The sequence below is a fragment of the Syngnathus leptorhynchus genome, chromosome 3, assembly GCF_054491065.1.
Source record: "Syngnathus leptorhynchus isolate UIUO chromosome 3, UIUO_Slep, whole genome shotgun sequence".
Lineage (NCBI taxonomy): Eukaryota > Metazoa > Chordata > Actinopteri > Syngnathiformes > Syngnathidae > Syngnathus > Syngnathus leptorhynchus.
The window spans coordinates 9,203,887-9,220,551 of record NC_141197.1 but is presented as its reverse complement, the minus strand read 5'-3'; the positions used below and the strand labels follow the sequence as shown (position 1 = coordinate 9,220,551).

Here is a 16,665-nt window from a genome sequence, read left to right as displayed (position 1 = left end):
AGACATGAAGGCACCAAGATCCATCTCTTACCAGTCAAAAGGGATCAGAAGCACCTGGGTATGAGATTAGCAATCACACCCTTTGCCGGGCCCACAACACACACACACACACACATATCCACCCGAAAACTCACACAACACCGAAATTCGCAAACACACTAAAAAAGAAAAAATGGTTAACGCTAACAAACGTCACAGATCTGTTAGATTCACCAAAACTGCCAAACTAAAAAAATCTGATTCAGGAAAAAAAACTCACAATATTAAGAAAATACTCTCTGAGAAACCTTTCCACCCAAAAAATCTGACATTCATTATAAGCTTTCACAGATACACTCTAAATCTTTCTCACACACAGGGACATAAAAGTCATTTTGCCCCAAAACTTTCCCTCACTAAAAGACGGCACACACTCTGCCAAAACCTCTTCCACACCAAAACAACTCAGTCTCACGGAAGAAACCTCTGACACTCATGAAAAACACTCATGTTTAAAACTCACACACCCTAAAATACTTCACACAGAAAAACTCAACATACATAAAACCTCTGTTACTCACACACCATACCAAAACCTTTCATACAGAACAAATAAATGATTGTCAAATGTATGTCCTGTTCAGCTTTCTCATTGAAGTCACTCATGGAGGAAATCAAGACCTGGAGGGCTCTGAATTTCCTGAATTTCAATGACACTTGAAATGAAAACAGAGGTTATGCTGTTTAGTCCCAGTGGCCCTTGTATATCTCATCCTCCTGGTGACTTATCTAAAGCCATCAGTCTCCAAGTTAGGTCTTAAACTGTACAATGATTTTAAATCAGACTGCTGTTCTTGAATTGATCTTTTTTCATTATAGGCAGCTGGCTAAAAGAAAACCCTTTTGTTCTCAACAGCACTTAGAATCAGTCATTCATGTCTTTGGGAAATGTCTACTGGATTACTGAAATGTCCTTTTTTTTTTTTTCTGGAGTCCGCCTCCATCAAGTGTCTCCAATTGGTCCAAAAATGCTGCTGCTTGCCTCTTAACAAGACAGAGGGAGCACATAACCCCAATTCTGGCCTACCTCCATTGGCTCCCCAATACATTTTAGTCCATTTTAAGTTTGTCATTTGCCCCACATTACCTCTCTGAGCTCCTTCATCACTCTAATAGGAGCACTACCAAGTACTAAGAGAAGGAGCAGAGGGATCGAGCCATTCCTGTTGCCAGTCCCACTCTTTGAAATGATCTCTCACCAAATGTTAGGCAAGCCACCCATCTTTAAAACTCATCTTAAAACACTTATTCTTTGGCTTTTGACTGAGCATGAGACTTGGTTTTAGTTGGACTGTTTTTGTGTTTTCATTATTACTGTATTGATTTCACTGTATTTTTTGTTGTATGACTTAATTTTGCATGTAGTGTTGGTTGTTTCTAAAGTGGTTGAGTAGTTTTGAGAAACCTTTCTCAGACACCAAAATTTGACTCATTTGGCCAAAGATGAAAACAAATTATTTTGACAAAAACAGTCTTTCACATTTTTGGGTGAGTGGGAGGTTTTTGGGGCGAATGAAAGGTTTACTGTTGTTGTTGCTATAAACAATTCACACATCCCAAAACAAAACCATCACTCAATATTTGACTCTCACAGTGTTAAAAAATGATTATTTTTTTGTCTGTAAGGTTTTATATCTTAGTAGGTATCATGAATTTTGGTCAAAAAGAGAGCAATGCACTGTTTTTGTGTGGTTTTTCATTGGCACTGTATTTTTGACACTCCCATAAATGAATCCAGCGTTTCCTGTGTATGTGACGCACCATTCAATGTCATCTCCAGGAATACACATCCGGCCAAAACACACACACACACACACACACACACACACACACACACACACACACACACACACACACACACACACACACACAGATGTCCATCACATTCCATTTTTAATGGCATCAAGCCCGCGAACACGTGGAACATGCCAAGTATCTCTCACTCGCTCTCTCCCTCTGCCTCTCGCTTTAATTCACCACAGCTGAAGGGACACATGGCACTGATCCCTTGAGAAAGCTCAAGGTTAGACACGGGGCAGCAACATGAAAAGAGGGATGAGAGGGGGGAGGCCGCCTTAGTGTCTAATCTGGTTTATGTAGTGATACAATCAGTAATTGAACACGTGGGACGGCTCAGATGCCGAGTGCTATCTTTTATCAATGGCCTATCATTGTCACTCAAATAATCCCGCTAATCGTTTTGGAATATATTCTTGAGGACGAGGCGAGTGGTGGTCTGAGAAACACTCACTTCAATTTACGACCTATGAAGCTGTATTCATTTCTTGGCCTTTCTCTTGTGTGGCTGTTATTGTTTTTATTCAATCAGATTTCAACTTGTATGTGTTGCCATGTCAATCTGATCTGCCCAGAGCGTTCAAAATCAGACATGAGAGCCCATGTAATTTAAACTGTATTAGCAATGGGACGGTTTCTTTTTCCAATCAAATTTGAAATTGATCCTCACAGCGTCACAGTGCGGGCCTCGGTGATGTCAGCATTTGACCATTTTCTGATTGGTTGGTTGAGTCATTGGTACTGAGAGAGCCAATTTCATCTGGTCAAAGGCTTCAGTTGCCATTTGCACACATTACGTTTTAGTAAACCTTTAGTCAACTGTATTTCTGGTGAGTATGATGTTATTCCTAAACTTTTTTTGTGTGTTTTTGAGACGCTTTTTGTATGAGAAGACAAAGAGCGTACTAGCACATGGACCTTAGGCAGCATATCAGGGATATTGAATCTCGTATTATAGTATTGAACTCGTACGCTCTTTGTCCTCACTGGTAGAACAAAACCTCACTAGTCTAGAAATATTTTTGACACTACTGTATTATTATCATTATTATCAATGACATTTCTTCCCAAAAGTGCGACAACTGTCATACGAGTAGGACAACATACATGTTAAAGGTGAGGCCCAAAAAGTGGACATTTTGGTCCTATTCGAAAAGTCCACAAGATTACTACTGAGTGACAATTGTGTATTATTGGGCCGAGAGTGTCATTCGAAATGGAAAATTGACACAGCCTTTCCTAGAGCGCATTAATCGTTCTACTAGTCAGCTAATTCGTCTTACTATTGAGGATAAAGAGTGTATTTAAGGTCCCCTTAAGTACAGGGACCTTAAGCTTGATATCAAGGATATCAAATAAATGCACTCCACTTTTACACTTTATTCTTTGAGTAAGAGGCAGAGTGGAGCTCTCAGGCAACAGTTGCCACTGTCACTCATTGTCATCTCTCTCTCTCTCTCTCTCACATACACACACACATATTCACACATACTCACCCACGTTGGGACACACATACACACACACGGGCAGCGGGGTCACCCATGCTTCATAAAGGGCGCCATTACAATGGCTTTTCTGTTTCTCTGAGTGCAGAGCTGAGATACAATAGGCCCAAATGAATGCGTTGCCCTGATGCGGCCCCACTTCTCGCCATTTTTCACCGGATGACAGCGAGGACGACGCAGCCGGATGGGGCAGCATGGTTTCAAAGGAGGCCCCTGAAGGTGAGCCCTCACATTGCAAGCATCGCCATACGCTAGTTGTCGTTTGTGAGAGAATGATTAATGGCATGCTGAATTTGAATGAGTGACCCTTTTTAAAATTCAGGTGAAGTGACAACTATGTTACTCGAGCTTAATTGCCACATGCCTACTAACCTGTAGCTCAGTAGTTCACTAATAAGGTTCAATTGTATATTATGAGGCAAATACTATGTGCTTGGGTTTCCAACTTTGTATTACTTCTGATATTTCAGTCGAAAATTCTACCAGTTAACATCCAGCACTTCACCAGAAGTGTGAAGATGTCAATTGATACGCACTTGCCTTTTGCCTCACCAATAACTGCCTCTAGCTGTCCTTCTAATATGTCCAAGTGCATGGTGAACAAAAAAATTTCACAGAGTGTCGCTTCAAAAGTGGCAAGGTGGAGCAAAAAATAGATGCGAGAGGCTTGAGCATATGGGAATTTGAGCTTCAGGATGATCTATGAGTACACTGTCCTTATTAGTAAGACAATTCAGCACACTCATGGAATGACAAGGGTGCAATAATGATAATAATAATATTAAAAGAACTTAATGCTTCTTAATGCTCAATGCTTTTTTTTCCACAAAAGTATGACATTTCTCCACACTAGTAGGACAACTACATCTTACTGCTGTAATGACACAACATTTTGCATCTGAGACAATCACATTACTAGTGAGGCAAAATGATGCATTTGTTGACAACTGCGTGCTACTAGTTTGACCTTAAGATGGATCAGCTAGTGCACTTTGCCCTACTAGTAACATAGTAGCTACTAGTATGTCAAGTGAGGTCAAAGAGAATATGGACCTTAAACTTGTCTGGAACATATTCTCAAGCGATCTGAGTGGGATTGGTATGGTGGAGTGTGTGTACAGTATGTGCAGGGGTGGGGGGTTGGCAGGGTGACAGATGGATGGGACTCCCCCAGAGAGATTGATATGGGCGTGGCGCTGAATGCAGGGATTCTTCAGAGTAATGAAAAACGCTGATATTTTCCCCGCAGGTGTTTACAGTTCAACACCTTCTCATTGGTGTGGCTGGTTTGTTTTCAAAGGAAGTCAAGACTGAGAAATGTCTGGCCAGACCATGATTCATATTTATGCCACCAGTGCTGTTAATAATTGAGCTGCTGTTATGTCCCTGAGCAATACGGAAAGAAAGGCGTTATTTACAAATGGTGTGGCCTGTTTGGCTTTTATCAAAGTTCATGCTCCTATTATTGTGCACTTGTGCTTCACATACTGTACACTGCACAACTTTAAGACCTCTGCTTCTCAATCTAAATCATCATGAACTTTGCCAGGGTTATTGTTATTCACAGGCTCTTATATTGAGCAGAATTAGACTGTGACTGTGCTCCTCATGTTGTGGCTGGTGAGTTTAACTTTGCACTTAATTGACCTGTTTGTGCATGTGTGGAAAGTTGCCATGAAAAGTTGTTTTATTCGCGGAAGCTACATGTGTGATGCAGCTCAAAAGTTACAAATGTCCTTATTTTAATACTATATTGCACACATAATCTTCAGATGCACCACGGAAAATGATCCAATTTGACGTTTTACTGATTGATTGTTGATTCATGTAATTGTATTATTGCAATTCATTTTCAGCTTTCTATGCCAGTGACGTATAATGACCGGCGGAACAATTAAATGTTCTTCCACTTGATGGGAAGCGGTACAGAATAACGAAAGCATGTTCAGCCACGTTTTTGTGATGGAAATTATGTGACAAAATATAAAACATTTGCTTTTGACCAATAAAGGCTGTTTTATTCCTGATTGTAACTCAAGTAAATCAAGCGTGTTTTCATCAAGTTTCTTGCCAATGTGTTTTTCTTTCCATTTGGACAGAAAATCTGCACCATTTTTTTTTCTTTTGCAAATCCTTTCTTAACTTAGACAGAGCAATAGTTGTATTCTTAAAAAAACATTTTCTGTGGGCAACCGGCCAAAACGAGATGGAAATATTTTTTTCTCCTCAAAATTCTACACGGAGCAGAACACTCCATAATGATAATGTGTTTTTGGCGAATTTATTATTATTATTATTATTATTTAAACCTACCAAATCAGATGGACACACAGTATTCATAGTCTTCCCAGCTCAGGTGGATCATGTTGGCATTAAAGATCCTTGAGCGGTTCCTACAGATGACAGTGGATGTCAGAGCACAAACCAAGCTTGAAGTCAAAGCAACTGTTTCTACTATATAGGAGAACCTTCCAGTAGGACAATCACCTATGCATCACTCCACCAATCAGACCTGTATGATAGATTGGCTGGACGGAAGCTGCTCCTTAGTGAAGGGCACATTGAGCCCAGCCTGGAGTACAACAAAAGGCAGCCGAAGTTGTCAAACCATGAGAAGGGTGTTGTAAAAAGTATGAACAAAAGGGTTGGTAATACACATGATTTGATGGAAAAGAAATATTTCTTAATGTAGAATGTTTTTGCCACTGAACTAATGCACTTAAATTACAGGTTGGACCTTAATTTCTTTTTAAAAATCATTTTGGTCCTATTATTTAGAAGGACACGTAAAAATTATTATTATTATTATTATTATCATTATTATTATTATTGGAACTCGAGGTGCACGCCTAAATTAGTAAATCACAAGTTTGAATTATTTTTATCCGGCCCCAAAAAATCTTTAATATTTCAGTTTGGTTTTACTTTTAACAAGCATTTACAAGCCCTCCCTATTCCCCCTTTTAAAACAACGATTAGATAAATATGCTTGAAATTTGAAGCAATAATAAGATGGTACATGATTATTTTCAGAGCCGCTGGAGGAATGTGGCCCATCACCATAATGTGATCGACATCACCGCTCCGATATTGTGCGCGTAATGGATTTTTTGAGAGTGTGCAAACTTCCTCCCTTTTTCTAAAGCTTCCTCAATAAGAGTGCACAGCATGTACATGTTGACGAGTTAGCGGTCTACGGAAGTGATCATAAAAGGTAGCTCAGGTGAGGCCAACGAATCACCTCCTCTTCCTCCTCCCCCCCTCCCCTCCCCTTTCGCCAGGTAAAAGTGCACGGCGGCGCGTCTCCTCCGCACCACCTTCGTTGGAGAAGCTGGCGTGTAAATAAATATGAGACAAGTTGAAGTCACGTCCCGGACTTACTAAATGGGGTTTCTCCTACTGGGCCTGATTTTCCACTACTTGATCACCACGGTGGAGGGTGAGCACACAACGAGTGTATATGTGTATTTGTCTATGATGTGTGTATAGTGCAAAGAAAATGTGCAAGTGTGATACCACTTTTTTTGTTTATTACCTCAATCATATAGCCTAGATTGTAGTTTATTACACTTGACTTCTGTAATTGCAACGTTTACTCCCGAACCCCGTTTATCGCGGGGAGAATGAAGGTTAAAATCAGCAATATAATATAAAGCCAATTAAGAATAATGTATATCTTCAAAGGTTTATCCCTCTTAAACGAATTAAACACACTTAAAACTGTTGTTATAATAAAATGACAACTAAAATAAAAAAATAGAAACATTTTTGTTCACAAAATGAAACAACTATTTTCCAATCAAATCTAGCTGAAATTTACATCTTGCATTTATAAAACTAAAACTATCAATAATTATACTGGAAATGTCCTTTATTTTTGTTTCTTTCATCATACACAAGTTCATTACATGTATTTATTTTAGTTTTGCTGCACAGCACATTCCTAGCTGTAAAGAACCAAGGTCGGTTGTTCAAGAGTTGTAGTGTACTTAACTTCATTTCACAATGCATAGAGACTTTTTTTTTAAATTTTGGACTCAACAAATGCTCCAGATAAAAAAATAAACCGAATACTAAAAGGAATAAAACTAAGCATTAAAAATTTTAAAACTAATCAATGTTAACAAACCTTAATGAAATACTAATTAAAAGTAACTGGAATTCAATATTATATTTTAATACAGTATTGCCTGATGAATTCTTTGTTGCATATATTTCAAAACAAAAATGTTCAACCCAATAATAAAAAATGATAAACAAATATTATTTATCCAACTCAACTATCTTAATGTGAACATTAGCAGCGTTTTTGTGATATAGGCCTTAATACAAGTACTACTTTAACACAAACAGAGAAGGAACACATTCAAACAAAGCACACAAGGTTTGCCCTAGTTATAGCTGAAATTCAAAGCCTTGATTGCTGTTAGCGATAGTTAGTAGCAGTGTCTATTAGTCAGTCCAGCAATGAATACTTACATGACTCAAGTCATTGAACAGATTTGTCACGAGGGTCTGCTAGGAGTTTGATTTTGGTGTCAGTCAGCCCTGGGTGTTCTTTTCTGCCAGTGTTGTTCTGCTAACTTAAAAAGATGGTTTTTCCAACATCTTGAATTTTGTCTGTGTGTGTACTTTGTAGGTTCATGTTCAGCTGATGGCGCTGTGACTTGTGATCTATGTCTCCAGCTTGGTCCACACTGTGCCTGGTGTACACAAGAGGTTGGCAGCAGCATCCCAAATCACAAAACACTTGACCAAATGTGTGATTTTTGTATCATAGCATAATGTCCGTTTTCATCTCAGAATTTTACAAACTGGTTGTCAGTCAGTGAAAGATGTGACTCACCGGAGCGCTTGCTGGCAAATGGATGTCCAGAGAGCCTTTTGGAGTTTCCCATTTCTACGGGACAAATCCTCCAGGATCAACCACTCGGGAAGAAGAGTGGCAACCTGAACGTCACTCAGATCTCCCCACAGAAAATGGCACTCAAGCTACGACCTGGTATGCAATTTCTTTTGATTCTGAGCTTTGGATAGCTCCATGAAGCGTGTTGGTTTTCTTTTTGGACAGGCAGTCAGGTGACTTTCCAGGTGAAAATCCAGCACACTGAAGACTACCCTGTGGACCTCTACTATCTCATGGACCTGTCAGCGTCTATGTATGATGATCTGAAGATGATCAAGGACCTTGGCTCCACCCTGTCCAAGGAGATGGCCAAACTTACCAGTAAATTTCGCATGGGCTTTGGCTCTTTTGTGGAGAAACCAGTTCTGCCCTATATCAAGATTACAGAAGAGGAGCTGGCTAACCCTTGCAGGTAATCAGAGAAGACCAGATTTGACCTAAATACTGATTATAGCCTTCTTCTCTACTGCTGTACCAAAGTGTTGGTCAAAATATGACATATTTTACACCATTGTTTGAATTTTAATCGATTATTACTGAATTCAAAATGACTGCAAGACAACACAAGACATCACAATTTATTGACACATCGGCATTGTCAGACTTTGTGTGCAGTCATCTAACAAGACGAGATGAACGTTTTGAACTCTGTTACTTCTTTCTGAAGTTTTTGAATGTTTACCAGGGCTGTCTTTTTTGTTGTTGTTGTTTCTTTGTTACAGTAGTGCCGATGCAATCTGCCTGCCGACGTTTGGCTACAAACACGTCTTGTCCCTTACGAGCAACACGGACAAATTCAACGAGATGGTCTCCGTGCAGGATGTGTCCGCAAACGTTGATATTCCAGAGTGTGGCTTCGATGCCGTCATGCAAGCAGCTGTTTGCGGGGTAAGAGTGACATTTCAACACAAACTCAATACGGTGACAAAAGTGAGCGAGACCAACAATGTTCTCCTGATAGGACAGGATAGGTTGGAGGAATGATTCCATGCGTTTGCTGGTGTTTGTCAGCGATGCTGACTCACACTTTGGAATGGACAGTAGAATGGCCGGCATAGTGATTCCCAACGATGGCCAGTGTCACCTGGACACCAACAATGAATACTCCATGTCCACAGAACAGGTTTTGAGCTCTTTCATTTTCACTTTGCTCACATTGAACTCACCACCATCACCATCACCCCCTTGCTCTTCATGCTTTGTGTTATTCTCCCTAGGAGTATCCATCTCTGGGCCAGTTGATTGATAAAGTAGTGGAGAACAATATCTTATTGATATTTGCTGTGACAGAAAAGCAGAAGCAGAACTATGAAGTAAGATTGTAAAAATATTCACATTAGTGTTGTATTGTGTCTTGCCTGTAACGCTTGGACTGCTTTTCCCTCACCGTCACAGAACTATGCAAATCTGATACCTGGTGCCACAGTTGGAGTCGTGGCCACGGATTCTCACAACATCCTTGAACTGATTTTAACGGCGTATAAAGTGAGTAAGTGTGCTGAGCAAAGATTTTTTTTGTGGTTGAAAGAACTTGACCAACTTCAAATCTCTCTTTCATTCTTTCTCCTATGACACTTCCTTACGCCTCATGGGGTTTTGCGTCAGCGTGTTCACCTGCAAGTCCTGTCTTGTCCCGGCGCTTTGATGTCTTTTTGTCTCACTCATTTTTCTCGGCAGCTCGTGCTTCCTCGTTGTACTTTTGTGTGAATCCAGGCCGTGATGGCAAAGTTCCCATCATTCAGTGACAGTTACTTCATTTGTGAACAATTCCAGTGTGTTTGCTCACTTAAGCGTGATCATTCAGTGGAGACTCTCTTATTGTGGGGTTAATGTAGACACCGAAATCTTGGAAAGCTTTATAAGCATTCAGTCCATGTTTGTCATAACCAGTTTATAGTCTTTGTATTCTCTTCGTCCGCAAGGAAAGAATACTTCATTTCACCAGTAGAACAATTAGGGTGCACCAAAAGAAGAACTTTTGAATGTTTTTTTTGGTTTTTTTTGCACTTCTGAATGACATTTCTGGACATGAGTAATTTCTCAAACTAGCGTTTTATTAACAGTACGGTTCTATATACCAGTAGAGAATGGCTGTGTCTTACAAGTAATATTTTTTTCCCACACAACTGCCTTACACTCCTATGTGAGATTTTGGTATACGACCCATGTCTTCTAGTTCTTAGTGTTACGAGGTTGGATTTCTTCAATACTAGGAGGCTAAAAGTGGCAGTAGTAGTTGAAAAAACATTGAGTTACTAGACAGCAAATACCAGTACCAGGTATCTTTATAGGGCTGATAGCCGGCCTTATTCCAAGGTATCAGTACATGCAGCGCCCTCTCGTTGCCGTTTTAGGATTAAAAACTAAAAGAGATGTTTGACAGATGCCCATTAAAGTACTTGAAGACTTCTGTATGTATGTATGGGAATAGAAAAGAAAAGAAAATTGCCATTAATTGTCACCAGTGTCAATGACTACTCAAGAGTTGCATGCTCGTACTGATATCAGTTTGAAAAAAAATTTGGTATCGAACCTCTTTTGTTCCATGAATGTGCTATGGCCGTTCTACTCATTTCTGAATTGTATCATGAGCATCCATATGATGGATTGCTCAAACAGCTTTCCATCATATAATTGAATGTATGTAATCATTGTTTTTGTTGAACTAAACAAGCCAAAGACACTGCAGGTATTCAAAGAACAAGCAATTAAGCCTTTAAGCACCCGGACGGCTTGTCACAAAGTTCATTTGTCTACTACGCCTTTTCTTTTTACTCAGGTGAGCCATCAGTCTTTCTTCGGGTTATTTTTACAGCTCAGAACACCTGGAATGATGACTCACCTTTAAAAGAGCACAAAGACGGAAGGCTTTGCTCATTACGGGTCACCACAAAGTGAAATTGACCTGAAAATACCTGGAAAAGTCCGCTGAATCATGCAATAACAGATTTCAGAGTAGTGATCCTTGAGTGAGATCTTTCTTTGATAAAAACGTTGTGCATTTGCTGCTTTACAGGAATTGCGATCAGAGATTGAACTCGAGGTCCTTGGAGACACTGAAGGGCTCCAGATGTCCTTTGCTGCTATTTGTCCAAATGGTACAGTCCTGCCAGAGCTCAAACAATGTTCTAATGTCAAACCTGGAGAGACGGTAAGTTATGCTCACACTTAACTGCTTTTCCAAAACATCCTTGCACCAATTTTCTGTCTTTCCATTTTTTAGTCTATTGTAAATTTGTAACTATCATCACTGACCCCCAACCCGACTCTTCCTCTCTTAGGTCGTGTTCAATGTATCTGTGGAGCTTCCAGGATGCCTGTCTGGAAGTCGACGCTTCTCCTTCAAGCCAGTGGGCCTCCAGGACGCTTTGGACATCGAATTAGAATCTCTGTGCTCCTGCGATTGTGGACAGCCTCCTCAAGCTGACGACGGCAGCCGATGCACGGAGGGCCAGGGGACTTTCCACTGTGGCGTGTGCGTGTGTCAGCCGGGCTTCTCGGGAGCAGAGTGCGAATGCAATGAGGAAAGCGCGTTGTTGAGCAACTGCGCTGCAAACAACGAGAGCGACGTATGCAGCGGTCAGGGGCAATGTTACTGCGGAGAGTGTGTGTGTGACACATCCAGCTTTGGTCGCATCTACGGACCTTACTGCGAGTGTGACAACTACTCTTGTGCTCGCTTTCGTGGGGAGCTCTGTGGAGGTGGGGCAATTATATTTCTTACGGATTCTTCATGTGGTTTTGTGGCCGAGTCTTAGCACATTAGCGTGTTTGTGTTTTAGGACACGGGGTGTGTGACTGTGGGGAGTGTCAGTGCCAAAGTGGCTGGACAGGGGAGTACTGTAACTGCAGCAGCAGCAGCCAGGACTGCCTTTCCCAAGATGGAGTCCTGTGCAGCGGCCGGGGCAAGTGCGAGTGCGGCCACTGTGTCTGCTTGGTACAGGGAGCATCGGGGGACTTGTGTGAGAAGTGCCCCACATGTGGAGATGCCTGTTCCATAGCAAGGTCAGAGCAAATGACATCTTTTTTTTTTTTGCTGGCTTTATCTTTGCAATTGGACTTGGGAAAACATGGACTTTTAAAAAAATATATAAAAAATTACCCATTTTGACTTTTAACGGCAGTAAAAATAAAGCCGAGATATCTTGACATTTGACAGAGATGAAAAAAGAAATACAAGCAAACCATTGTGGGCCTTTTTTTGTAGACAGGTCCACATGCATCTTCATTTTCCTGCCAGGGCAAGTCTAATTTATCGTGTTTAGGAATTTGACAGACCGTGCCGCACCTTTCTTGGTGTTCCAGCCGACCAAGGGCGTTTTCTATTACATGCCCCCGATGTACTTGACAGTAGGTAGACTAGACATTAAACCAACTAAAAGCAGGTTATCACACATAGACACAGAATGAAGAATGGAAGGCGGTGTCCAATTACCCATTTCACAGCGGATCTTATTTTTAAGTGGTGTAAAACATTAAATAATACATCCTTCCTTAATTCTTGATTTAGGATTAAGAATTTATTTATTGTGGCTTTATGAGTGTATTGTTGTCTTGGGTCAAAAGTGACCAATACTGTGTCCATGGGAAATGAACAATATGTAAGGGTTAGCTTTGTGAGATGGTGTAGAGCACACAATCAATGTGATCTCCCTTGTCCCTTGAGTAGCATATCAGGTTTGGATTTCCTTGTTCACATGTGTCTGCACCCCGTAGGTGACATCAAAAGACAACCGATGTCTTCAACACGACACTGAAGGATTTCCTTTCGCTATTGTAAAGCAGCTGTTGCCTCTCGTGCCATTTGATAGCTAAGTTAACAAGAAGAAGGTTGGCCTTGGGAAAATGCTGTATCTGTGATTGATACTGCGACAGAAGCTTCTTTAAACTGTTGTAGTATTTGTCATGGACTTTAAATTTCATTCCAGGACGTGTGTGGAGTGCCATCTCCAAGCAGAAGAGGATGCTGAGCCGTGTGAGCTCAAGTGCAGCCTCCCCAAGATTTACATCAACACAACAACAGGTACATTACTCGTAAAGGATTGTTGTCAAGCGAGGCCGCCATTGAAACGCTTTCCCTTGGTTTTAAAGGGAACGGATTACAGACTTTTTAATTGCCCGTGTCGAATCAAATAGATTGCTCTCTTGAGTGCCTGCCCATACGGAAAACCATTTGAACATTTATTCAATATCCTTGACATCCTTTGGGTTCTTGACAATTCAACGCAGTGGTAGGACGACTTAACTAGAACAAGTGAAAAGTTCTGTATGTTCATTGAACAACTTTGGCAAATGAGTTGTACAGCTACATCTTTCCTAATGCGGCTAAACTATGACTGGAATTGTGGCTTACAAAATGATGTAAACAAAAGCATTATTGCTCTGCACAGAGCCGAAATAGCTCAGTTGGGAGAGCATTAGACTGAAGATCTAAAGGCCCCTGGTTCGATCCCGGGTTTCGGCATTGAAGTCGTCTATGCAAAGTTCATTCAGCGTTTAAACCCTTTGCTTATAAGCTAAGTCAATATATTAGTGAAATTCTTGGACACGTGTAGATTACTGTTTCATCCTAATAACCACTAATAAAAAAACATAGCTAATCGCACTTTTCATTTAACTTTTTTGTGTAATAAATGTTAAATTGTGTCATATGTTTAATTTCCTATATTGACGTATTATGTCAATGTTGAAACTGTAAAGTTTCATTGGCTTACAATAATATTCAATATCTATTTTCGAGCTAAAACCTCAGGCACATTTTAATGAACACCTAGCCCTACTATGCTACTGCCCTTTAATGTTAGTCAAGATGGTCGTACTCGGAAAGTATTTTACTAAGCGGTGCTTGGTGTAAAATGTTGAACAACTACTGAACTATCTGATAATGAGCCATGTCCTTTCAGCAAGTATCGGACAATGGCGAACATATTCTTTACCTTGTTATACAGGCCTGGCTATTGTAGTGCATGTGAACAGCCGATGGAGCGTGGCTTCCTTTAAAGAAGAGATTATTTTAAACACTCTATACTTGTGCAAGCTCAGAGTGATATTTGATCGTCAATGAAGAGTTTTCAAATGTGAAACACAATAATGCCGACCACACACACAAATTCCCACATTAAAATTCCCACACACAGATTGTCGTCTTTGATATGGAAATCACAATGACAGCACAACAGAGGCGAGGATATCCTTTTACATTCTCGCCTCGGTGTTGAGAGGGAAGATGATATACAATTCATTATATATGTTCCAATTTCCTTCCAGAAGTAGACAAGAGTGCCTCTGTGCAATGCATGCTGATGTCCGAAAATGAGTGCTGGATCTCGTTTAGTGTGCTCGGAAGGGACGTGATGACAGTCTACAATCCTCACATGTCTGGTAAGATGGGCAACAAAGTAATAATGGGTAACTATTGATGGATGGATGGATGGATGGATGGATGGATGGATGGATGGATGGATGGATGGATGGATGGATGGATGGATGGATGGATGGATGGAATGGATGAAAAAGATGCTTACATTCTAAAGATGCCATTGCTTCTGTAACATGACATTAAAGAAGAAACATGGTCCAGAGAAAGAAAACATGGATGAGTCAATGAGTACAAAACAATGTCAAAGATGATCTACAGGGTCGGACGGTGATCTTGTGTCCTGTCCTAGGTTGTCCCGAAGCGCCCAACATCCCCATAATCATCCTGGGGGTCTCGCTATCCATTGTGTGCATTGGGCTGATCCTGCTGGCTGTCTGGAAAGTGCTGGTGTCAGTTCACGACGGTAAAGAGGTGGCCAAGTTTGAGGCTGAGAGGGCAAAAGCAAAGTGGCAAACGGTGAGATTCTGGAATGCATGTACAAATTCAGCATATTTTTGCAACTTTTTTTTTTCTCACTCTCAATGATACTATTCAGTTTCTTCGGCATGTAAAGAAGAAGCAAGATCATAGAAAAGTGATTTGATACAAAACAAGAGAAAGAGTCCTCCAACTGTGAAGTTTGTGTCGTGTTCATTTGAACGCAAAATGAATGCCGTGTGTCTTTTTCTGTTTCCACTCAGGATACCAATCCACTGTTCAGAAGCTCCACATCTACTTTTAAAAATGTTACCTACAGAAACAGAGAGCAGGAGAAGATGATTACAATGGACCTCTACTGATGATTGGCTGGAGGCAATGCTGACCGGCATCTGCGTGCACTTATTCTTTGTTTGTGTGTGTGAGTGAGTGAGTGAGTGAGTGAGTGAGTGAGTGAGTGAGTGAGTGAGTGAGTGAGTGAGTGAGTGAGTGAGTGAGTGAGTGAGTGAGTGAGTGAGTGAGTGAGTGAGTGAGTGAGAGATGTTACTAGTATGTGATTTTGGGTGGGCAACAACAAAAATTGTTGCTTTTCCTAAGTAGGTTATGTAAATAAGCTGTGGTTTAATTTTGGGGTGGGAGAGAATATAATTACAGCATCCAATTTTTTGCTCACCAAGTGAGCTGGTAACTTAAAAGAAACACGCAGCCTTCAAAATACAAAAACTTAATGGTCAAACTATACAAAATAACTTATAAGAACCAGAGAAAAGAACGTACTTAAGGTTTTAACAGTTTTGTTGACTAGATTGCTGAGCGCAGCTAGCTACAAGCCAATTGAGCTGTACGGCATTATCGAAGTGTCGTCGTGGTTTGCTGACGTAAAGGAACAGCACTAATTGAAATAACGGTGATTTTTGAGATTTTTTTTGATTAGACAGCCAGATGATTCCTCTGGGTGGGCACGGTTTATCTCTGGGGTGGGCAATCACCCACAGACACATCCCTGGTGTTTGTTGTGCGTGTGTGTGTCAAGTGATATCTGAACATGTTTTTTTTTGTATGAATGCATGAAGCCCTGAATTGGAGTCGTAAAAGACAGAATACTGACAACCGTCAAGAGTAGGTGCCATTCATCCATCCATCGCTGCTGTTTAACTGCAGTTTGCCTGCAGGTCCAAATGCACACTGAGTAAGAATACACTGTCTGGTGCGTGAACCTACAAGCTTCAACATGGTAACAGAGAACACTAAAATATTTGAGTGGTCGACTACTGAGAAGAATAAATGTTCTTGTTTTCATCCAATGAATGTAAATGTTGAGTTTTGATTTTCAATGTTTTTTTTTTCTTTGATTGTAAAGTAAGGCTGAGCCTTCAATGTTGATAATAAAATGCAATGGTGTGGCACAAGTTTTTCTGAGACTATTATTCGAGACTAGAATATTTTTTTTATTATATCTCTTTCTTTCTTTCTTTCTTTCTTTCTTTCTTTCTTTCTTTCTTTCTTTCTTTCTTTCTTTCTTTCTTTCTTTCTTTCTTTCTTTCTTTCTTTCTTTCTTTCTTTCTTTCTTTCTTTCTTTCTTTCTTAAATTCATTCATCCTTCCAGCCAGTCATTTTCTTTT

General features: G+C 40.4%; 1 protein-coding gene and 1 non-coding gene across 2 annotated transcripts; both read left to right on the top strand.

The window, feature by feature from the left end:
- The first annotated feature begins 6,641 nt into the window (after positions 1-6,641).
- On the top strand, positions 6,642-16,442 carry itgb6 (integrin, beta 6). Its single transcript, XM_085907068.1, has 15 exons — positions 6,642-6,780; positions 7,981-8,060; positions 8,145-8,343; positions 8,413-8,659; positions 8,970-9,135; positions 9,209-9,370; positions 9,465-9,560; positions 9,643-9,732; positions 11,264-11,398; positions 11,529-11,949; positions 12,030-12,252; positions 13,176-13,270; positions 14,515-14,628; positions 14,916-15,082; positions 15,307-16,442. Exons 1-15 carry the CDS (start codon positions 6,726-6,728, stop codon positions 15,403-15,405), a joined length of 2,349 nt encoding a protein of 782 aa, XP_085763194.1. The 5' UTR covers positions 6,642-6,725; the 3' UTR covers positions 15,406-16,442.
- On the top strand, positions 13,639-13,711 carry trnaf-gaa (transfer RNA phenylalanine (anticodon GAA)). Its single transcript has one exon. It is a non-coding gene; the product is annotated as a tRNA-Phe (tRNA).
- Positions 16,443-16,665: the final 223 nt, after the last annotated feature.